The 24,562-nt window shown below is 39.9% G+C and overlaps 1 protein-coding gene across 1 annotated transcript; it reads right to left on the bottom strand.

Moving 5' to 3' along the window:
* Positions 1-8,719: 8,719 nt before the first annotated feature.
* cabp5a (calcium binding protein 5a) lies at positions 8,720-17,981 on the bottom strand. The gene is made up of 7 exons (XM_024387098.2): positions 17,771-17,981; positions 16,777-16,826; positions 15,414-15,444; positions 14,877-15,020; positions 14,441-14,550; positions 12,708-12,855; positions 8,720-12,390 (listed from the first exon to the last, which is right to left on the bottom strand). The coding sequence occupies exons 2-7, from the start codon at positions 16,822-16,824 to the stop codon at positions 12,362-12,364; spliced, it is 510 nt and encodes a 169-aa protein (XP_024242866.1). The 5' UTR covers positions 16,825-16,826; positions 17,771-17,981; the 3' UTR covers positions 8,720-12,361.
* Between the last annotated feature and the right edge of the window lie 6,581 nt (positions 17,982-24,562).

The following is a 24,562-nucleotide window of genomic DNA, read 5'->3' as shown; positions in this document are numbered from 1 at the left end:
AGTATAACTCCCATATACTTTGCTTGAAACATTTTAAATAAAAAATAAAAAATACAAATCCCCAACCATCTAACACTACACCAAAAATAATAATTAATGATAACATTTTCTCAAATGACTGCCTCGCCTGGGTCACCAACTACCTCTCAGTGTGTCAAATCAGAAGGCCTGTTGTCCGGACCTCTGGTAGTCTCTATGGGGATGCCACAGGGTTCAATTCTCGGGCTGACTCTTTTCTCAGTATATATCAATGATGTCACTCTTGCTGCTGGTGATTCTCTGATCCACCTCTACTCAGACAACACCATTCCGTATACTTCTGGTCCTTCTTTGGACACTGTGTTAACAAACCTCCAGACGAGCATCAATGCCATACAACACTCCTTCCGTGGCCTCCAACTGCTTTTAAATGCTAGTAAAACTTCCTTTGTCCGCCTTTACTTCCAGTTCTCTGCTGCCAATGACTGGAACGAATTGCAAAAATCACTGAAGCTGGAGTCTCATATCTTTAAGCATCAGCTCTCAGAGCAGCCTACCGATCACTGTACCTGTACACAGCCAATCTGTAAATAGCACACCCAACTACCTCATCCCCATATTGTTATTTATCTTTTTGTTCTTTTGCACGCCAGTATCTCTACTTGCACACAATCATCTACACATCTATCACTCCAGTGTTAATGCAAAATTGTAAATATTTCACATCTATGACCTATTTATTGCCTTACCTCCCTACTCTTCTACATTTGCACACACTACATATATTTTTCTATTGTGTTATTGACGGTATGTTTGTTTATGCGTAACTCTGTTGTTTTTGTAGCACTGCTTTGCTTTATCTTGGCCAGGTCTCAGTTGTAAATGAGAACTTGTTCTCAACTGGCCTACCTGGTTAAATAAAGGTGAAATAAAATAAATAAGTAAAATACTCCACTATTTCAATCTATTTAGTGCTACTTCAGGCCAACAACCTGAAAGGATGGGACACCACCACTTAACACACCCTGTAACTCTTCTGATGTCAAGTCTCGCACACCAAAATACCTCTGCAGCCGCCACCTCAACCTCTATTTTCTGCAACTTACGTTCCATCCCTGCAGAACAGTTGATAACCATTGCTTAAATGCCAAAAATTCAATCTTACTGAAACATGTATCACTTGTTGGTTTATCCCTCTGTACTGGTACAGATTGAATACTCAGACCACTCCTCTCAGGATCCCTCCCCCTTGACCCATCTTCCTTTACTTTCTTCACTGCCTCAGTATATGACAACTTCTGCACTACTCTAACCCTGGAAACCTCAACCTGCCTCTCTCACACAGGACATTTCTGATCCCCAGCCCCATGGGCACCCCTACAATTAACACATAACACTACTTTCCCCAATGCTACACCTTCCTTTGTCTCGTGCGCTTCTGCACACTTCTCATACCTAGGAATCTCCCTCCTACACACTGCTGCCACATGCCCATAAGCTTGGCACCTGTGTAAGCATGTAATGTATTTGGCACAAAAGCTCATACAGGATAACTTATATATTCTAACATAACTTTGTCGGGCAAAAGAACAGACAATGACTCTTCTGTTTCTCCACTCTTCCACCCTGTCTGCGTCACACCAAATGACGAGCATCACAAACACCGGGAAGCTTCCCCTTCAGTTGGTCAGCTTTCACATTTACCGCTACACCAGTAATCTCTCCTTTTAATGGTGCCCTTTTCTTGAGAGCAAACCCGTTCACATCTCTTGCCCCCATTCGTTTAACACGGAGTGCCTGCTCGCTCTGACCAGCAGAAACACAAACAATTATCACAAGGCCACTTCTGGTTACCCTCGCCTATTCCACAGCATCCAACTGTTTTTACCCACCCTGAAACCACAAATGGATCAGCCAAAAGGAAAGGGTCCACTTTTTCCAAAAACGTAACTACTGTCAAAGACTCATCTTTATCCTGACCCTCAGTGCAAGCCTCGGGCTCCAAGAACTTCCCCAAACCTATGAACTCAGATACTTTGCCCTCATTCACTTCCATTTCTCCACCTGTCTTCAACGCACTCTGCTTCCACTTTCTACCATTCTTCTTTAACAAACCATCTCCTTTTTTCTCACCATTTTTTTCCCACCTCTGCCTCTCCTTTCCCTCCATTGCTCCTCCATATTCCAAGTATATGTCTCGTTATGATGATGCTGCACTTCTCCTGACATACATCTTGTTCTTGACTTGTCAAGGGACGCCATTTAACTGGCTGTCACAATCTCTGTACAATCAGCACAATCCCCTCGGGATGTAACGCTCAACAGTGCATCCCGCTTGTAAAGCAGCTACTTTGTCTTGATGTTATTCTTTATCAATTTATCAATTTTCCATTTCAAACAAGTGTGCTCCCTTTCTCACGGATTCCTCGATTCGCTTGCTCAGACCCTGTTCCCCTCAGTCACGCTCTGTCCAGAAATGACTTTTGATACCGGAAGAATAACTTTAGGAATGCCTTCTTCTATTCTTCGGGTCCGCAAACAATGTTAATGGTGCATGGTGCACCTACTGGATGGGGAGGGGGGAACCTCTTCATTCAGTCAGTATTCCTTGTAACATTTTGGCTGATCCAGAAGTATTTTTCACGCCTTTAAAATTATGTCTAGCTTCTTAGAGTTTTTATTAGTTTCAGTAGTGCAATGCGCTTCTTCACAGTTAGTGTGTCAGGATCTTTCTCCTGAACGGAATTCACTGCAGGCTGTGGGACATCCACTACCATCTCATCTCACTCCTTTAGCTATGCTACATGACCAAAAGTATGTGGAAACCTGCTTGTCGAACGTCTCATTCCAAAATCATGGGCATTATTATGGAGTTGGTCCCCCTTTGCTGCTATAACAGCCTCCAATCTTCTGGGAAGGCTTTCCACTAGAAGCTGTAACATTTCTGCTTGGACCTGCTTCCATTCAGCCACAAAACATTAGTGAAGTTGGGCGCTGCTGTTAGGCGGTTAGGCCTGGCTCTCAGTCGGTGTTCCAATTCAAACCAAAGGAGTTCGATGGGGTTGAGGTCAGGGCTCTGCTTTCTCTGCAGATTCTCTCAAGCTCTGTCAGGTTGTATGGGGAGCGTCACTGCACAGCTATTTTCAGGTCTCTCCAGAGATATTAGATCAGGTTCTAGTCGCCCTCCATCTGGAAAATCTGACCATAATTCTGTCCTCCTGATTCTTCTGCTTTCAAGCAAAAACTAAAACAGGAAGTACCATTGACTTGCGCAATATGGAAGTGGTATTCAGTGAAGTCCACTGAAGAGGCGACTCCGGGATGCTGGCCTTCTAGACAGAGTTGCAAAGAAAAAGACTGGCCAATAAAAATAAAAGATTAAGATTGGCAAAAGAACACAGACACTGGACAGAGGAACTCTGCCTAGAAGGCCAGCATCCCGGAGTCGCCTCTTCACTGTTGTGCTAACATAATTGCAAAAGAGTTTTCTAATGATCATTTAGCCTTTTAAAATGATAAACTTGGATTAGCTAACACAACGTGCCATTGGAACACAGGAGTGATGGTTGCTGATGATTGGCCTCTGTACGCCAATGTAGATATTCCATTTACAAAAATCAGACACTTCCAGCTACGATTGTTAATGTTGTAAATTACTATGTCTACATAGTATTTCTGATCAATTTGATGTTATTTTAATGGACCAAAAATTTGCTTTGCTTTCAAAAACAAGGACATTTCTAGGTGACCCCAAACTTTTGAACGGTAGTGTATGTCTCGTGTTTGAGCCGTTGAATTGCGACTCGACTTTGTCTCTATACTGACATTTCGCTTGTTTGATTGCCATGCGGAGGGAATAACTACACTGTTTGTATTCGGCCATAATCCCAGTCACCTTTCCATGGTTAAATGCGGCGTTCGCGCTTTCAGTTTTGCGCAAATGCCGCCATCTTTTCACAGTTTCTGGTTAGGGTAGGTTTTAATAGTCACAGTGGGTACAACATCTCCTATGCACTTCCTTATAAACTCACTCACCGAATCAGCGTATACATCAATATTATTCCCTGAGGCTACCCGGAACATGTCCTAGTCCGCGTGATTAAAACAATCTTGAAGCGTGGATTCCAATTGGTCAGACCAGAGTTGAATAGATCTTAGCACGGGTACATCCTGTTTGAGTTTCTGCCTATAGGAAGGGAGGAGCAAGATGGTCGTGGTCAGATTTGCCAAAAGGAGGGCGAGGAGGGCCTTGTCACCGTCAATTGAACAGGGGTGCAAAACAATGTATAAGAGAAAAGTAAATTCCATACGGGGAAAGGAAAATTATCATTCATCCACACAAACAACAACAAAAAAAGATACATTCCCACGCCTTAAGTAATTCGAAAGCTAAAATACCCTGCTCAGGTTCTGCAGCCTGAAAGGGTGGGACTGCACAAGACAGTACTTCATGTAGGTCCTCAGATGTTCAATATTTTAATCCCAGGAAGAGTTCAGCTGCAGAAACAATTTTATGTCAATCTTTCTTATCCACTTATGCACTTCCTTTTATCACCAATGCTACAAAGAAAGTGACAAAGTCCACTTTCTTCATATTTTTTTAAAACCTTTATTTAACTAGGCAAGTCAGTTAAGAACACATTCTTATTTTCAATGACGGCCTAGGAACAGTGGGTTAACTGCCTGTTCAGGGGCAGAACGACAGAGGTGGCACACATGGGGTGGCACACAAATGGCCGGGTTAGGGGAGGGTTTGGCTGGCAAGGATGTCCTTGTCCCATTGCACTCTAGCGACTGCTGTGGCGGGCAGGGCGCATACATGCTGACACGGTTACCAGGTGTACGTTGTTTCCTCTGACACATTGGTGTGGCTGGCTTCCGGGTTAAGCGGGCATTGTGTCAAAAAGCAATGGGTCATGTTTCGGGGGATGCACGGCTCTTGACTTTTGCAGTGATGAGACAAGACTGTAACTACCAATTGGACACCACGAAATGCTGCACATGTTTGCATCATTTCACCTCAGCTGACACATGCATTTATGACACTGAAGGGGCATGTGCACAAAAGCTCTTACAGGATATCTCATGAATCTTAACATGAGATGGGAGAGACTACAAAGAACAACAGTATGGATGAAGTGAATTTCTTTACTCCATCCACCATATGGGTTAGTTGACGTTCACCAACCACACAATCTAGGTCATCAGTTATATAATCTTAATTTACTTCATGCACACCCCAGAGATAACCTTGATAGGTGCCCTGCTCCGAAAATCAATAACCTTAACATTCCACTCCGAAATCTTTTTGAGGCGCAAAACACGCTTTTAATGCTCTGCTTCATCATGTTTCATCAAAATGTACAGCTGTGTGTCATCCGCATAGCAGTGAAAGTTAACATTATGTTTCCAAATGACATCACCAAGAGGTCAAATATATAGTGAAAACAATAATGGTTCTAAAACGGAACCTTGAAGAACCCCGACATTTACTGCCACTTTTTGTGAGTTTGGTACACATCCGGTGGATAGAGAGACGTTTATTATGTTCAACATAGGAGGGCCAAGCACAGGAAGCAGCTTTCAGTAGTTTAATTGGAATAGGGTCCAGTATGCAGCTTGAAGGTTTAGAGGCCATTATTATTTTCATCATTGTGTCAAGAGATATAATACTAAAACACTTGAGTGTCTCCCTTGATCCTCGGTCCTGGCAGAGCAATGTGCTTAATATTTGGAAAGTTGAAAATATATATATATTTTAGGCCTAGCCCATAGAAAGCTGATGGGATCCTCCTCTTTTTAATAGAGGCCATCATTCTGTTTTCTCACGCAATTGCATAGCCTATAGAAATGTTGCGCGAAATGAGCTCATGGGCTCTCATGAAGTGTTTGATAAAATTTTCGATTACATTTGCATTGATGTCAGAGTGATTAGAGGGACAATAGAGTGCTGAGTGCCAGGCAGTTAGCAAGTTTGGTAGGCTACTAAAGACCATCAGCAGCATCAGAGCTTGGAGAAGCCTAATTACCATGACTAAACGGTCACGTGGAATTTGACTGCCTTCATTACTCGTGACCGCTGGTGTGGCAGTAATACGGTCACAGCAATACCCCTAGTGTTGATCCAGAGTCACATTTCCTGAGATTTAACAGAGATGAGTATATCACTTGTGATTACAAAAATTTTAAATTGCGATAAAGGTTGTTAAATTATTTATCTAATTCCAAGACAAGCTTATTTTCTAGCTTTCATTTGAACGTTCACAGTCATCCTAAAAATTCAGAAAAATTGTTGACTGAAGAGACAGCCATGCTTTATGACGTCTCCTTATATTGCTCCCCTGGAGGGAAGTGGAGACAATCACAAGGACAGGTGAAACAGATCAGGGTGTGACATATACATATAATTGTCTATATAGTTATGTTTATGTGCACCAATGATGCGCTTTCATCCACAAATACTCATACCTCCCAGACGGTTTACCTAAACCCTTCAATGGATTCTTTCAGGTTAATTCTGAAATCCATCTATATAACACAAGACACTGCAATAATCTTCACTCTCCCCACTGCCGCACCTCACATATTCAATTCTCCATCAGATATAGAGGTACCATACTCTGGAATTCTTAATACCATCATCCCTCAATAACTTCAAGCGAAGACTGGGGGTCAGCCTGATGAACTATACTACTCAGTTATCTCCTCCATATAGCCTAATTCTCACACACTCACATGCACACATGCACACACACATTTAAACCAAACAATGATTTTTTTTCATGATTACTGATGAATTCATTTATACATTTATAATTAGTAGGTTTTGTTATCTATTTTAACAAACCTTTTTGTATTTTTGTACTATATATATTGTATATAGTTTTTGTTGTTGTGTGGTTTTTGTATATAAGCCCTTGGGCTTCCGAACCCCAACTGCACACGGTTTAAATTAAAAATAAAAAAAATTTACATTTTTTATTTCACCTTTATTTAACCAGAAAGGGTAGTTGAGAACAAGTTCTCATTTGCAACTGCGACCTGGCCAAGATAAAGCATAGCAATTCGACACATACAACAACACACATGGAGTTACACATGGAATAAACAAAACATACAGTCAATAATACAGTAGAAAAAATAAAGCAAAAGGTCTATATACAGGGAGTGCAAATGAGGTAAGATTGTTCATCTGTATTGTTGTTTATCACCTGTTTTCTTTGGTGCAAATAAATAAATAAAATAATAAATAAATAAAATAAATGATGGACCTCGATTTCAGACAAAAAAATACAACACTGTTGCCCCATTAAATCTTTCTCTAAATTGATGTGTGACCTTCATAACATTCCACATTGCTCTGAACTGCATTAATGAATGATCTTCCTTTTATTCTATTGGTGAGAGACTGACCGTAATAGTGGAGGCTGGTGAAGGTGGGAAAATATAATGGACGAGCTCAAATCAAATGAAATCAAATTTTATTTGTCACATGCGCCGAATACAATACAATGTAATTATTAACTCAGGATAGATAGTAATACAAGTAAAATGAAGAATAGAGTAGCAGCAGCATATAATACATGTAAAAGTGTGTGTATGTGTGTTTGTGTTGTTTCGGTATGCGTATGTGGTTGTCTGTGTGTATGTGTGTTGTTGGTATACATGTGTGTGTTATGTGTGTGTGTGCGCATGCAGTGTATGTGGATGTGTGTGGGTTTTGTGTGAAAGTGTCAGTGTAGTGTGTGTTTGAGTGTGTACAGTATATAGTGTGTATACAGTGCCTTCATAAAGTATTCATACCCCTTGACTTATTTCACATTTAGTTGTGTTACAGCTTGAATTCAAAATGGATTAAATACATTTTTCTCTCTCACCCATCTACACACAATACCCCATAGTGAAAACTTATTTTTCTCTCCATTTTTTTTTTACAAATGTATTGAAAATGAAATACAGAAATATCTCATTTACATGCACTAACGTTCAAATGTTAGGGGTCACCTAGAAATGTCCTTGTTTTTGAAAGAAATTGTAAAAAATTGCCCATTAAAATATTATCAAATTGATCAGAAATACAATGTAGACATTGTTAATGTTGTAAATTACTATTGTAGATGTAAACGGCAGATTTTTAATGGAATATCTACATAGGCGTACAGAGGCCCATTATCAGAAACCATGTCTAGTTTGAGAAACAGACGCCTCACAAGTCCTCAACTGGCAGCTTCATTAAATAGTACCCGCAAAACACCAGTCTCAACATCAACAGTGAAGAGGCGCCTCCGGGATGCTGGCCTTCTAGGCAGAGTTGCAAAGAAAAAGCTATATCTCAGACTGGCCAATAAAAATAAAAGATTAAGATGGGCAAAAGAACACAGACACTGGACAGCAGACTGGCCAGTCACTGGACCTCAACCCTATTGAGCTGTTGTGGGAACAGCTTGACCGTATGTAATGGTACGTAAAATGTGCCCATCAAGCAATTCAACTTGTGGGCGGTGCTTCAGGAAGCATGGGATGAAATCTCTTCAGATTACCTAAACAAATTGACAGCTAGAATGCCAAAGGTCTGCAAGGCTATAATTGCTGCAAATTGAGGATTATTTGACGAAAGTTTGAAGGACACAATTATTATTTCAATTAAAAATCATTATATATAACTTTGTCAACGTACGTCTTGACTATATTTCCTAAAATTTTGCAACTCATTTCATGTATGTTTTCATGGAAAACAAGGACATTTCTAAGTGACCCCAAACTTTTGAACGGTAGTGTAAGTATTCACACCCCTGAACGGATGGTCATATGTAAAAAAAAAACTTTAAAAAAATACTCAGATGATCCGTTCTCAGAAGTATTAACAGGAAATGGAGTCGTTTAAAGGGAATTCAATCCGGACACACGGAAAGGGAGAGAGGGAAAGAGAAAGAGGCTTCAGGGATACAGGAGATTAGACCCTAAGAGCGTAAGGGTTAATACTGTCATGGATGGACTCACTATAAACTACTGTAGCCAGGCATGTTGGAATTGACAGGGAGCAGAAAGAAAATCTATCCCCCAATGGTAGTGCATTATAGAAATGCACTATATAAGGAATACGGTGCCATTTGGGACATGAGAGAGAGAGAGAGAGAGTGCGAGCAAGAGAAAGAAAGATTAATTTGGATTAATGAAAGTGAAGCCTGCCCTGGATGTTAGAGGGCTCACGCCATCAGCATTACAGCATTTTTTATCTCCCCCCTCCCCCCTAAATGATTAATCCCACATTTTGCTCAGTATTATAGTTGTGTTGTTTTTTTTATATCAGGGACTTGGATTATGGATTTTGTCATCTGGCTGTGTAATTGCTTGATATTTCATTCTTAAAGGGCCAATGTGTTATCACCAGGCAGGCCAAAACTCCATCCCACCAAAACAGGTTGAAATTTCAGGCTGTCTTTTCAAACAGCTCTTTAAAAGGGCATTATTATAATTTTCACAATTTCCCTTTATTATTCCAACCTCATAACGTGGAAATATATATCAAACACGGGAAAATCAAGTTTTTGACTTCAAAATGCGCCAAAAAATGCCAGTTGAAATGTAAATTTCTCTCTCTGTCTCTCGCTCTCTCTCCTGCAAATGTTGATATCATGAAACTTTACAATTAAGCAAGTATAGTGGAAAAACTTATTTAATATCATGTTATAATATGTTATAGTGCACCTGCAAGGGACTCCTAGGGATCCATCCCAACACTGTGACAAAAATCTGCGCAGCAACATTCTGACGCAGCTGTAGGAGTGCATCCCTTTTCAAAGCTCACTAAAATCACAGACGTGTATTATTTTCTACCTCAGTATGAATCCACAATTTGAAACTGTAGTACGAGGCCTATGGTGTATGCACTTTCAACACAGCTGTATTTATTTTCTAGATCGCCTGTTTGACAGAATTGCAAATAAATTATTAGGTCTGGAAACGGTGTTCTGCGAGGGTGTCACATCACTTTTGTTAATTGGTGCTCTAAGCCATCGCGCCCCAGCTGTCAACCCGGTCTGATAACCTGCCCAGTCTGTCACGCATCTTACACTACCAGGCCTCTGTAGAAAAGTTGGCTTCCAAAACAGCACCCTATTCCCAATGTAGTGCACAACTGGTCAAAAGTAGTGCATACGTAGGGAATAGTGTGCCATATCGGAGTCTCACACAATGTCCACGTCAGCACTGTCAGTGTGCTGTACTATGTTTCTTGTTCAAAAATAATTGGCTTCCGAGTCTAATGAGTCGAACAAATGTGCAAAGACCAAGTAGAAAATTATGTAACCCACTTCTACTACACTAGAAAGCTACTGGTCAGATTAACATACAAATCGCCCCCCCCCCCCCGAATTTAATCAAAGTTAGAGCTTCTTAATTTAAGGAGGGACTCAGAGTGCACTTTTTCCTCTGCCAGATTTTTTGGCTCAAGAAAACGTTCCGTGTTTCGGCTTTTAATAGCTCCAAATCCGATGTTTTGACCAATTGACTCACGATGTCGTCATTTTGAGACTGTATAGCATGAGAGGAGCTCTGTTAAATCACCAGGGTGTCCACTTTCGGTCACGCAATAACTTTTAACCTTCAAACGTCCTTCCTATCCCTATGCAACCAACATCAAATCCTGAACCTTTTTATCCCACAGTGTAATCACAATGACTTATCTTTTTCATTGCCCAAGCCAAGCACCCATAGTACCCACGTGTTCCGTTATGCAAACTCATCGTCATATCTTACTCATCATAAAAATATGTTTTATACCAAAATGTATAGTTTCTTTGAAGTCTTTGCTCTACGATTATGTAAATCAACGTAAGGGTCAGCACTCAAATAATAGAATCGCGATGATGGTAATGTTGGGTCAATAGTAGTTGGATAAATTCATTCTTAGTGTGATTGTTGGAATATGAAGACCTATTGATGATCTGTCAATACCAGTTACAAGCATTTTTATTTAGACTGATTAACTATGTGTATAAATATAGCATTGGATAGCTATGTATGTGTAATTATTTCATATCTTCCTTCGTTCTTATCTGCCTTTCTCCCCCTTATCACTTTCTCCACTCTTTTACATGAACTTTTTCCCCTTATCTCATGAAGCCACTTTCAGACAGCTATGTTAAGTAACTCCACTCCCCATTTTTCAGCACTCCATCTTTCTTTCTCCACCATCTGTTCTCTACCAAACTTCCATTACACAGATTACAGAGATTCTGATGATTTTCAAAGAAATGCAGATTAGTGGACATGTTGTTTATTTACAGGGGTTAATCCTGTCTGACTCCGTTCATAAATTGATGGTGTCACTCTTATTTCACACTGAGTTGCCTCTAACCGTCTCTATAAGGGGTCTGGATTTATGGGGTGTTCACATGCTATTAGAGTTATCTGAAGTCCGTAGTTCCGACTGGGAAATCTCACTTGAATGACCCTCCTGATCGTAATTACAAGTGGGAAACTCAGAGAAAATGTTAATTAACCAAGTTGTGACGTTTCACCGCTGGCTTTTCACTTTATCAACTAAAAGATTACCACAAATTAGTTTTTGACAATTACAAATATGTAAATGTGAATAATGTAGCTAGTTTGACCATATTGTCAATGATAAGCAAGCTAGATAACTTTATTGTCTAGCTAGCTAAAATCGTATTGGTGGAACAATTGTTCTGACTTAAAAGCACTTGATCACAAACATGTTGGACTTATGACCTCCTTATTGGGAAGTTTCCCACATCCGACGACCATGTGAATGCCCCATTAGTGTAAAGATACATATATTTGATCATGTCTGCCAAATATCATATGCATGGACATTGATAACAGATGATTGTGATTGATTGTTCAACCGAAATTGGATTCAGAATGGTATGTTAATGCTCCTTTGACATAGGGTAAACATAACCAAAGTATTTTTTTCCGAATAATTTATTGTAGAATACCTTCAAAAACTAATCAAAAAACAAGCTAGACAAATAGAATTGCATAATTTCCCATATATATACAAATGACATAAAACAATGTATGTGCTTGAAAAAAACATTTCTAATTTGTGGTCATGTTATTAATTATTGTATTATATATTTTTATTGTATTATGTGTGTTAATAAAATAATTGTATTAATATCATTTTTCAAACTGCAGAAATACATCCTGAAGATTGTGTGGGGGGGGCTGTGTATGTGTGTGTGTTTGGTTTTGGTTGTGGGGACATTTTGCCAGTCCCAACAAGGAAAAAGGCTATTTTAGGGTTAATGGTTAGGGAAAATAGGATTTTAATGGGAATCAATTGTTTGATCCCCAGAAGGATAGTAATACAAACGTGTGTGTGAGAAATAATCCTTTTTCCAAGAAGTCCTCCTCACTGGCGTGACATCATTCTAACAAACTCTGTGGGAGAGAAAAAAGGAGAATGTAAGAAACTACACAAAACATACAGTACAAAACATAAACACAGTTCATTCATTAATACATACATCTGTATCACTTATATTCTGCAAATAGCTCCTCATTCCCCACAGTAGGATTCAATGGTCAACAACAACAATTTCAATGTGTATTGGTTCTGTGTTTTTTTTGTAATCTATGTTGTTTTGTCTTTGCTGCCATTGTTGACGTCTGTGTTACTGCTGTTTGTGTCTAGAGTGTTGTAGCGTCTGACTATGTTATTTGTTGTTGTTTAGATGACCATTGTCAATTCTCCTTACCTTCAAAGTCTACAGTCCCGTCACCGTTATTGTCAGCCTCTCGTACCACAGCGTCAATCTCTCTTCGAGACATGTGCTCCCCCATCAGCTTGGTCATGGCGTTTCGTAACTCCTCTGTTGTGATCTCTCCGTCTCCGTCCGCGTCAAACTAACCAGAGAGGGGGCAAGGATTTGAGTTTGCATAATCAACCAGCTAGATAATATTATTAAACGGAGCGTAGCGAAGAGTACAATTCCAATGAAAGAGTCAGACTAATTGAAACAATATTGATCCAAACCCTGGTTAAGAGAATGGTATGAATGTACAAAGTCTTACCATCATACAAAATCATAACAAAACTAGAAAAAAGTGGTTCTGAGTAGGATTATGGTCTTGATATGGTGATATTAAACTAACTATCTTGCACTGACTCTATGCACGCACACTGGACTCGTTTATTGTTATTCGTTATTCACTATGTATTTATTCCTCGTGTCACTGTTTCTATTTTTATTTGAGATTTTTAATTATTTTTCTTTAACTCTGCATTGATGGAAAATAACCTGTTAGTAAGCATTTCACTGTTAGTCTACGCCTGTTGTTTACACAACATGTGACAAATAGCATTTGATGTTCTATGGTCAGTGGTGGAAAAAATACCCATGTGTCATACTTGAGTAAAAGTAAAGGTACCTTGATAGAAAATGACTCAATGTCACGGATCCCTCCGGAACTTTCATCACGCACACCTGCCCCTATTCCCACTGATTAGTATTGGTATATATGTGCCCTTTGATTTCTTGTCGATTATTGTTACAATATGCATTGGTGCGTGTGAGTACCTGGGCTTTCGTGCCCTTGTGGATTGCGCAGATGGTTACGGGTCTCGTCCCGTGTGATAGTCATTGTGCGCATGCGTTATTTATTTGAGGTACTCTTAGCTCTTTTGTTTGGGTTTCAACCCTGTTGTTTTTGTAAAGTGTTTGTTTGGTCTTCGTCCCAGTGCCTTTACACAGCACGCCGTAATTTGGGTTTAATAAAAAAAACTATTACGCATTCCTGCGTCTGCCTCCGGATCCTTTATGCCAGCGTGACACTCCAGTAAATTGAAAGTCACACAGTAAAATATTACTTGAGTAAAAGTCTAAAAGTATTTGGTTTTAAATATACTGTAATTGCTAAATGTAATTGCTAAAATATTCTTAAGTATCAGAAGTCAAAGTAAAAGTATAAATAATTTCATATTCATTATATTAAGCAAATCAGACAGCACAATTTCCTCTTTTTTTATTACGGCAAGCCAGGTGTACACTCCAATAGTTAGGCAATAATTTACAAACAAAGCATTTGTGTTTAGTGAGTCCACCAGATCAAAGGCAGTAGGGATGACCAGGAATGTTCTCTTGATAGGTGTGTGAATTTGACCATTTTCCTGTCCTGCTAAACATTAGAAATGTAACGAGTACTTTTGGGTGCCAGGGAAAATGTATGGAGTAAAAAGTCCATTGATTCTTTTAGGAATGTAGTGGAGTAAAAGTTGTCAAAAATAGAAGTAGCAAAGTAAAGTACAGATAACCCCCAAAAACGACTTACGTATTTTTATTTAAGTACCTTACACCACTGGATATGGTTGAATAGGGAGAGCAGCAGGAAAGTTTTTTTTTGTTAGGGTATCATGTTGGTTGTCTTTGCACAATTCCCTGACCATTTCATATGGGTTATTCAGGGAACTTGGAAGACTTCTGTCTCTCACCTCTTTGAAAGCGTCCTTCAGTTCTTTCACGCCGATCATCCCAGCAGTCTCAGCCAGCAGCTTTGGGGCCATCAGCTCAACAAAGTCCTCAAAGTCTACTCTCCCACCAACTAGGAAATTGAAAGAGATTAAATCAATTATAATGAGAGTTCCACTAACCTTAATTTGCTCTAGTTATGACTGCTATTCTGATACTGTGGTCCTCTTCAGTATTGTATATTTATCTGAATTAAATCTAGGGTTGCAAAATTCATGCAACTTTCCCAAAGTTCCCAGGTTTTTCTGAAGTCCTGGTTGGAGGATCCCCAGTTGGAGAATTCCCTCCCTGCTTATTCCCTCCTCATTCCTGCAACTGGGATTTCTGACAAACCTGGGAATTTTCTAGAACCTGGGAAAGTTTCTTGAATTTTCAACAGAGAATTGTCTAATGACTCACGGTTCATGTTGATGTTCTGGCTCAGCTCGATCAGCTCCATCTCAGTGGGCATGTAGCCCATTGTCCTCATCAGGTTGCCCAGGTCCTTGCAGCTGATCAGCCCATCCTTGTCCTTGTCGAACTCAGCAAACGCCTCGCGCAGCTCTGAGAGACAGTAGGAACAACTTATCAGTCTTAAAAGATACTGTGAGAGACCAAGAGTTGGCAAACCTCTTGGGGAAGTTGGAACATTTCTTTCTCTGTATTTTCATTTGCTTCAGAGGGTACATCTATAATGGAATGAAGACTGTTTTTGAGTTTTCTTCAAGATACATGATAAATGAAACATAATTGGTAGATGGACATTTGAAATTTACTGTAAGGATAATCTTATAAAAAAGTATTTTCCATTTGATCAGAAATCAACCAACATTGAGCATTATTTAGAAATTGGTTGTAAAAAGTTACTAATATAACTTAGAAACCCTGTTACATTGACCAAATGGAATGGAGGACAAATGGAAAGAGTGAGATGACGCTGACACAATTTTCTTTTACCTTCAATTTCGTCATCGGCCAGCTCTCTGTCCTGCAAACAGTATTTACCAGAGTAAATTTATGTTGGATTTGATAGAATGTCTGCTTAGAGAGATGGTACAGTAAGTTGCATGAAGAATACTTCAATTTAACATATTACCATAAAGTGTGCTTTTCATTTGATACATGATAATGCAAATATTTCTCTATAACACAACACCTAATATTTTTCTACACTCTCTCACCCCCCTCCCGACACACACACACACACACACGTGCGCGCTCACACATGAAAAGCATCCTTTCCCTATTGCACCCAACATTTTGATTTAAAATGACACAAACCGAAATGAGATTATGCCCAGATATTTAGAGAGGTTAGAGTGCATGTGCATGTGCATGGCAGCTACCCATATATGAAGATAATGCCCATCTAGCAGACAATATTTGGGGAGTATGAACCACATGTAGTTCAGCTAGTAATTTAACTACATTATTTGCAGTAGCTTGGTGGTAGTTGAACTAAATTCAAATCTAGGTAGTTTTTTCATTGGTTAATTACTTTTTTGCCATGTAGTGGTGTTGCTAACTACAGGAACTACATTTTTTTGGCAAAAATAAATAAATAAATAGGTGATGTAGGCAATAATTTATTTTCTTTTTCGGCATCAGGCCTACCTAATTGTCCTTGAAAAAATAGTTTTTATGTTAAATATGCTATATTACACATTTTGGTAGCATATGGCTGTGAAAGTGATCTGTCTTGCAAATTGTAGTCTATTCACATTAGAAGAAGTTAAGCTATACTAAAATTATCCTTAAGCTTTTGTGTGTGTATGTGTGTTGTTCTTTAAATAAATGTAATGAATAACTTTATCAAAGTAACTTTAGTTAAGTAAACTACATTTTCTTAAGGGTAGCTTTAGTGTAGCTTAACTTCTTTCAGTGTGAATAAATTGGTAGCTTGGTAAACTATATTTTCAAAGTAGCTTCCCCAACGCTGCTAGCAGGTAGAGAGAAAATGCCCATCTTTCTCTCTTTCTCTCACTCTCTCTCAATTAAATTCAATTCAAAGGGACATATTGGCAAAGCAAGAGAAATAGATAATAAACAAAGGCTAAATAAACAATAAAAAATGAACAGTAAACATTACACTCACAAAAGTTACAAAGGAATGGAGACATTTCAAATGTCATGTTATGCCTATTTACAGTGTTGTAACGATGTGCAAATAGTTCAAGTACAAAAGGGAAAATAAATAAACATAAATATGTCTCTCTCTATACTGTTTTTTTTCTTCACAATCCACTCAACATATCATATTAGTTTGCCAGCACTTCCACACATACAGCATATTTTAGAATAAAATGTTTGTAAAACTTACAATATGCTTCCCTCCCCTCAGGAAGACACATGCTGCTCCTAAACTCATGTCTGTTAGATAGGGAAACAGTCAAAGATTAGCAAAGGTCCCTTGTCGTTCTTTAATTAAATGCATTTTACTTTATTGTACTCTACTCTTCTGTATTTGGCATCACTGGGGGGGACAGGATTAGTCTGCACTGACTAGTCTGTTTTTGTGATCTACAGGATTGAATATTTATATATGTTAATATTTAAAGTATATGTTTGTACTTTGAGTATTTGTACTTCACATTTACATTTTAGTTATTTAGCAGACGCTCTTGTCCAGAGCGACTTAAAGTTAGTGCATTCATCTTAAGATAGCTAGGTGCGACAACAACATATCTCAGTTATAGTAAGAACATTTTTCCTCAGTAAAGTAGCTTTCAGCAAATTCAGTGCTAGTAGGGGGGTCAAGTGTGAGTGTTAGTTTACGAAAGGCAAGTTTTGTACTTTGTACAAAGTGTGTGTGTGTGTGTGTGTGTGTGTGTGTGTGTGTGTGTGTGTGTGTGTGTGTGTGTGTGTGTGTGTGTGTGTGTGTGTGTGTGTGTGTGTGTGTGTGTGTGTGTGTGTGTGTGTGTGTGTGTGTGTCAGGTAACCTAACAGTATAGCGGCAGGTAGCCTAGCGGTCAACATTGTTGGGCCAGTAAAACCGTAAGGTTGCTGGTTCGAATCACCGAGCCGACTAGGTGAAAATCTGTCGATATGCCCATGAGCAAGGCGCTTAACCCTAGCATGTCACTCTGGATAAGAGTGCGTGTTGTTTTTCAATAAAACATATGTATTGATACTAAAACTATATGCATGGTGAAAATCCATTGTAGTTTCCTTTCCATTTCCATTGTAGGCTTTTTAATCCACATACAGCATCTATGACTGTCACACAGTAAATTAATGCAGGCATTATCATCATGATGTTTATCTGCAAATGTTGCTATTTTGTAAACAAAACAGAATGGTGTATATTCACTTACCGTTTTATTTTCCTCTTCACTCAAGTATGTGCATCAATATCCCTACTGTCGGAGATGAGTGGATAGCCCTCTTTCTCTCTTCTCCTCTTTCCCCTCTGCTCTATATGTGTCCACTCCCCCTTTCAGCAGTCTGCCCTGCCTCTCTGTCTGACTGACCGACACTCTTGAGTTCTGTGAGGATGGTGAGAAGGTGTGGTGTGTCTGAGGTTGCATTTAGGATGGAGGGGTATATGAGTGACAGGAGTGGGATGGGGGAGGGTTTGGAAGGCTGGTCATGGATGATCGAATCGGTAGTCCCATTAGTAAACTCTGCCTCTATGTCACAAAATTAAACACACAGTAAAACAAATGTATAAATACAATTGATTTACATTAGATACCATTTATATATTTTTTATTCATTTTCAAGCATAAGTTTCCACTACAACACATAATTCATAAATTAGGGGGGTGGTGACATTTTAATGATATCATTATCATTCAACAAATATTCATAAGGTGACTGTATACATAGACTGGCGGAGGAGGATGTCGGAATGAGACCAAGGTGCATCGTGGTAAGCGTACATTTCCTTTTATTTGTTCAAATGTCTCCAACATAACAAGAAATAACAAACATTACCGTGCCGCTTACAAGGGCTACAGTACCCCTAACAAAGACAACTACCCACACTGAAAGGAAGGAAAAAGGGCTACCTAAGTACGATTCCCAATCAGAGACAACGATAGACAGCTGTTCCTGATTGAGAACCATACCCGGCCAAAACATAGAAATAAATAAACATAGAAAACAAAACATAGAATGCCCACTCCACATCACACCCTGACCTAACCAAACAGAGAAATAAAACGGCTCACTAAGGTCAGGGCGTGACAGAGGAACATAATACAAGTATAGGGGTGCACACATATTAGATACAACTGTGGATACAATTACTTGTTCTCATTTGCTCTTATGCATTCATAAAAATCTGCACTATTTGCAAAGTTTTTTAAAATTCATATCACTATCTAAACTTTGCTTTAGCTCAATGATTACCTCAATACTCTCGATACCCATTATTTTATCATAGGGTGCTGTTGTTGCTTGTTCGATTATCATGTTTAATGTGCATCCGTAAAGTGGAGTTGTGCCTCAGACTTTGTGTAATCCTACCCATGTTTACAGAGGTATCAATGGAAAGGGTATTTGAGGATTGGATTTAGAAAATCAACTTGTAGCGACAAATACACAAAATGAGTAACACAGACTGTATGTCGACTTCATAGAAGTGAGACACAGAGCAAGAGAGCAACGTAAAATTATGTACGGTAGATTCTGCACAATTGTATATATTGAAAACATTTAACTTTTTCACCACTTTTTTTTATCCATTCTATTATTGTTATAGGTAACCTACATGGATTAAGAACCGGAAGTATCAGATTCAAAACCGGTAAATGATTACAACTGAAATGCGTATTTTTATAAACTAGGGCAACAGTGAGGATTTCCTACACTGGACAACTTGTTACAACTGTTGACAAGTCACTGATAATAATCTGCCACATTTTTTCATGTCATTCCATGAAGATATAAGGGGGATCATAGCTATATTCAATACAATTGATGAGTTGATTTAAAACCTGTTTAACGCTTTATCATGGACATGGTCGGTGTCTTGAGGGATTTGTCCAAAATCGTGTAACTTAAAACATTACTTTTCTGTTCTTGCATTTATGGCAGTGTAAGTTGTTATTATATCATAAATTAAGCATTAATCAGTTAAATTAGACATTGATCTTGAACCCTGTAAGAATCCTGGATCTAAATGTTGGACAGTGTTTTGTATAGACCGTTCAGAAATGCAGTGTAACGTCTTAACATTTCGTTAAGCAAAGCGTCAACATAGGACTAAGATCGAATCGTACTAAACCAGCTCCGACACTCGTCAAATCTGGCAGGACTTGCAAACTATTACAGGCTACAAAGGGAAGCACAGCCGAGAGCTGTCCAGTGATACGAGCCTTCCAGACGAGCTAAAAAACATCTATGCTCGATTCGAGGCAAGTAACACTGAAACATGCATGAGAGAATTAGCTGTTCCGGACGACTATGTAATCACGCTCTCCGCACCCAAGTAAGACTGTAAAACAGGTCAACATTCACAAGGCCGCAGGGCCAGACGGATTACCAGGACATGTACTCCGAGAATGTGGTGACCATCTGGCAAATGTCTTCACTGACATTCAACCTCTCCCTGTCTGAGGCTGTTATACCAACATGTTTCAAGCAGACCACCATAGTCCCTGTGCCAAAAAACACTAAGGTAACCTGCCTAAATGACTACCGACCCGTAGCACTCACATCTGTAGCCATGAAATGCTTTGAAAGTCTGGTCATGGCTCACATCAATACCATTATCCCAAAGACCCTAGACCCACTCCAATTTGCATACCGTCCCAACAGATCCACAGATGATGCAATCTCTATTGCAGTCCACACTGCCCTTTCACACCTGGACAAAGGAACACCTATGTGAGAATGCTATTCATTGACTACAGCTTAGCGTTCAACACCATAGTGCCCTCAAAGCTAATCACTAAGTTAAGGACCCTGGGAATAAACAGCTCCCTCTGCAACTGGATCCTGGACTTCCTGATGGACTGCCCCCAGGTGGAAAGGGTAGGTAACAACACATCCGCCATGCTGATCCTCAACACGGGGACCCCTCAGGGTGCGTCCTCAGTCCCCACATGTACTCCCTGTTCACTCATGACTGCACGGCCAGGCACAACTCCAACATCATCATTAAGTTTGCCGATGACACAACAGTGGCAGGCCTGATCACAGACAACGATGAGACAGCCTATAGGGAGGAGGTCAGAGACCTGACCGTGTTGTGCAAGGACAACAACCTTTCCCTCAATGTGATCAAGACAAAGGAGATGATTGTGAACTACTGGAAAAGGAGGACCGAGCAGGCCTTTTATATATACAATTATATAAATTATTCAATTGTATAACGTTGCAGTCCTTGGAAATTACAATGAATTGCTTGAAAAAGTCCCTGAATGTCCTTGAATTTGACTTGCCAATGTCTTTATGAACCCTGCTTAAAGTTAAAGGATGTTTAGTCAAAGGCCTATGTTGTTGTATAGGTAGAGTTATGGGCTAATTTGAATATATTCACTTTTATATATTCCTTTAAGTACACGTGGAACTGCATGAAAATCCTTCTTTTTTTTTTAAACCATCCAAATGTCACACATTGGCCCCAATATTTATAGAAAGACCCATATACATCATATGAAATAAGTCTCTCACTGTTGCCGCCTGTTATAGACCCCCCTCAGCTCCCAGCTGTGCCCTGGACACCATATGTGAATTGATTGGCCCTCGTCAATCTTCAGAGTTCATTCTGTTAGGTGGCCTAAACTTGGATATGCTTAACACCCCAGCAGTAAAACAATCTAAGATAGATGCCCTCAATCTCACACAAATTATCAAGGAATCCACCAGGTACAACCCTAAATTCGTAAACATGGGCACCCTCATCCTGACCAACTTGTACTTCAAATACACCTCTGCTGTTTTCAATCAGGATCTCAGCGATCACTGCCTCATTGTCTGCATCCACTATGGGTCTGCGGTCAAACGACCACCCCTCATCACTGTCAAATGCTCCCTGAAACACTTCTGCGAGCAGGACTTTCTAATCGACCTGGCCCGGGTATCCTGAATGGATATTGACCTCATCCCATAAGTGGAGGATGCCTGGTCATTCTTTAAAAGTAATTTCCTCACCATCTTAAATAAGCATGCCCCTTTCAAAAAATGTAGAACTAAGAACAGATGTAGCCCTTGGTTCAGTCCAGACCTGACTGCTCTTGACCAGCACAAAAACATCCTGTGGCGGACTGCAATAGCATTGAAAAGTCCCTGCAATATGCAACTGTTCAGGGAAGTCAGGAACCAATACACGCAGTTAGTCAGGAAAGCAAAGGCTAGCTTTTTCAAACCGAAATTTGCATCCTGTAGCTCTAGCTCCAAAAAGTTTTGGGACACTGTAAAGTCCATGGAAAACAAGAGCACCTCCTCCCAGCTGCCCACTGCCCTGAGGCTAGGTAACACGGTCACCACTGATAAATCCATGATAATCGAACATTTCAACATGTATTTCTCTACTTCTGGCCATGCTTTCCTTCTGGCTACCCCAACCCCCCCACCTGCAGCTACCTGCCCGAGCCTCCCCAGCGTCTCTTTCACCCAAATCCAGATAGCAGATGCTCTGAAAGAGCTGCTAAACCTGGTCAGTCATGCTAAACGACCTGTATGCTCTAGTCGGCTGGCCCTCGCTACATACACCTGTATCCGTCGCCAGACCCACTGGCTCCAGTGGTCACGATAAAAACACCCAACCATAACACGCGCTCCAGCAGGTATATCTCACTGGCCATCCCCAAAGCCTTTGGCCGCCTCTCTTTCCAGTTCTCTGCTGCAAGTGACTGGAACGAATTGCAAAAATCGCTGAAGCTGGAGACTTACATTTCCCTCACTAATTTTAAACATCAGCTATCTGAGCAGCTAACCGATCCCTGCAGTTGTATATAGTCCATCTGTAAATAGCCCACCCAATCTACCTACCTCATCCCCATATTGTTTTTATTTACTTTTTGGCTCTTTTGCACACCAGTATCACTACTTGCACATCATCATCTGCTCATCTATCACTCCAGTGTTAATCTGCTAAATTGTAATTACTTCGCTACTATGGCCTATTTATTGCCTTACCTCCTCATGCCATTTGCACACCCTGTATATAGACTTTATTTTTTTTCTATTGTGTTATTGACTGTATGCTTGTTTATTCCATGTGTAACTCTGTGTTGTTGTTTGTGTCACACTGCTTAGCTTTATCTTGGCCAGGTCGCAGTTGTAAATGAGAACTTGTTCTCAACTAGCCTTCCTGGTTAAATAAAGGTGAAATAAAAATATACTGTATAGTGTGAAAAAGCTCAACGGATATTGTTAACATACATATGTAACAAAAGGAATAAACTATTTTCTCCATAGAATACAAGTTACAAAACATTGTAACTTGAAGAGCATAATAGCATATCAGTGGGCCAGGGTCCTGATGTGTATGTGTGTGTGTGACTGTGTCCACAGTCCTGACCCTTTCCCCTCTGCCTGTCTCGAGCTGTTATGTAAAATCATCGAAAATCTGTTTGCATAAGAGATTTAATCCACGGCTTTAGCCCGACAGGAACTTATACAGATTTCATTATAATTTTGGTTATTGCGCCGCTGGGGCAGCGGCTGAGGTTACGTAAAGGCTGAGTTAGGTGAGAGAGGGAATGGGGGGAGAGGAGGGAATGGGGGATGTGGGGTAGAGAGGGAGGAAGAAAAAGGGTAAAGAGTACGGCATGTTTTGATTTGATTTAATTGAACCTTTTTTAAGGCAGGGGAGTCCCTATGAGACCAAGGTTTATTTTCCAAGGGAGATCCTAATGACAAGACCAAGCAAATACAAAAATCACAATTATAAAAAACAACCATATTCCTCTACCAACAATCTGAATTGCCCGAAAGGCACCAATGTGCTCAACTGTAGGGTATTCTGAACATTGTTCCATAAGTGAGGTGAGAGGAAACTTAAAGCCGTTTTTACCTAAATCTGTAGTGACAGAAGGAATTTCAAGAATAAATAAACAGACTGCGCTGTGGTAAATTGCATCTAACGGTTTTAATGATGTGGCAGCTGCATTCATGTTGATGATGTCGCCACAGTCTAGGACCGGAAGGAATGTCGACTGAATGATCTGCTTTCTACTCTTAAGCGAGAGGCACAACCTACTGTATTTCTATACAAGAAGCCAAGAAATGTTTCGGGGTCCCGAGTGGCTCAGCGGTCTAAGGCACTGCATCTCAGTGCTAGAGGTGCCACTACAGACCCTGGTTTGATTCCAGGCTGCATCACAACCGGCAGTGATTGGGAGTCCCATAGGGAGTCTCACAATTGACCCGGTGTTAGGGTTTGGCCGGGGTAGGCCGTCATTGTAAATAAGAATTTGTTCTTAAAGGACATGCCTGGTTAAATTAAAAAGCCCAGTTTTATTTTCAGCTTCTTAGTAAACACATCTATATTAGACCACTAATTCTATATTCTAATGCACAGATATTTGTAAGCATGTGTAGATGGACAGAGGGAAAGATATGGAGGTGAAATAAATGGAAGGTTTTGAGAGGGATAGATGGATTTCAAGTCAAGCTGGGCAGCTGTCAGAGTTTGATTTGCGATTCAAACAACAACAAAGTAGGGGTAAACGGCTAATGGATGGGGCTGGAGAAATTTAACCAATCTCAAATGAACAAACAGAGCTATGGATGCAAGAACTGAAATGGATAGTTTTCACCATGGGGAAAGACAGTTGAACTAAGCTCATGAGGCATGTGTAAGTTATATTCTTCAAGAATCAATTTCATTTCTTTTAAGAGTTCCAATGTCACGTTCTGTCCTTAGTTCCTTTGTTATGTCTTTGTTTTAGTATGTTCAGGGCGTGAGTTGGGTGGGTTGTCTATGTTGTTTTTTCTATAATTTGGGATTTTCTGTGTTCGGCCTGGTATGGTTCTCAATCAGAGGCAGCTGTCAATCGTTGTCCCTGATTGAGAATCAAACTTAGGTAGCCTGGTTTCACTTTTGAGTTGTGGGTGTTTATTTTCTGTTCTGTGTTTTGTTGCACCATTCAGCACTGTTCGTTTGTCGTGTATTGTTTTTGTTTCAGTATTCATTCTTTATTAAATTACAA

Source organism: Oncorhynchus tshawytscha, linkage group LG24 (assembly GCF_018296145.1).
Source record: "Oncorhynchus tshawytscha isolate Ot180627B linkage group LG24, Otsh_v2.0, whole genome shotgun sequence".
In the NCBI taxonomy this organism is placed as follows: Eukaryota; Metazoa; Chordata; class Actinopteri; order Salmoniformes; family Salmonidae; genus Oncorhynchus; species Oncorhynchus tshawytscha.
The sequence above is the reverse complement of the archived record's forward strand: the minus strand, read 5'-3'. Positions and strand labels throughout refer to the sequence as shown.

What these genes read in the sequence shown, in the direction of transcription:
- cabp5a (XM_024387098.2), bottom strand. Translation starts at nt 16,824, where the DNA reads ATGAGTTTAGGAGCAGCATGTGTCTTCCTGAGGGGAGGGAAGCATATT. An exon ending in GGCCGATGACGAAATTGAAG is followed by an intron (nt 15,021 to 15,413) that starts GTAAAAGAAAAT and finishes ACTGTCTCTCAG; the next exon opens with AGCTGCGCGAGGCGTTTGCT. An exon ending in TGAAGGACGCTTTCAAAGAG is followed by an intron (nt 12,856 to 14,440) that starts GTGAGAGACAGA and finishes CTCTCTGGTTAG; the next exon opens with TTTGACGCGGACGGAGACGG.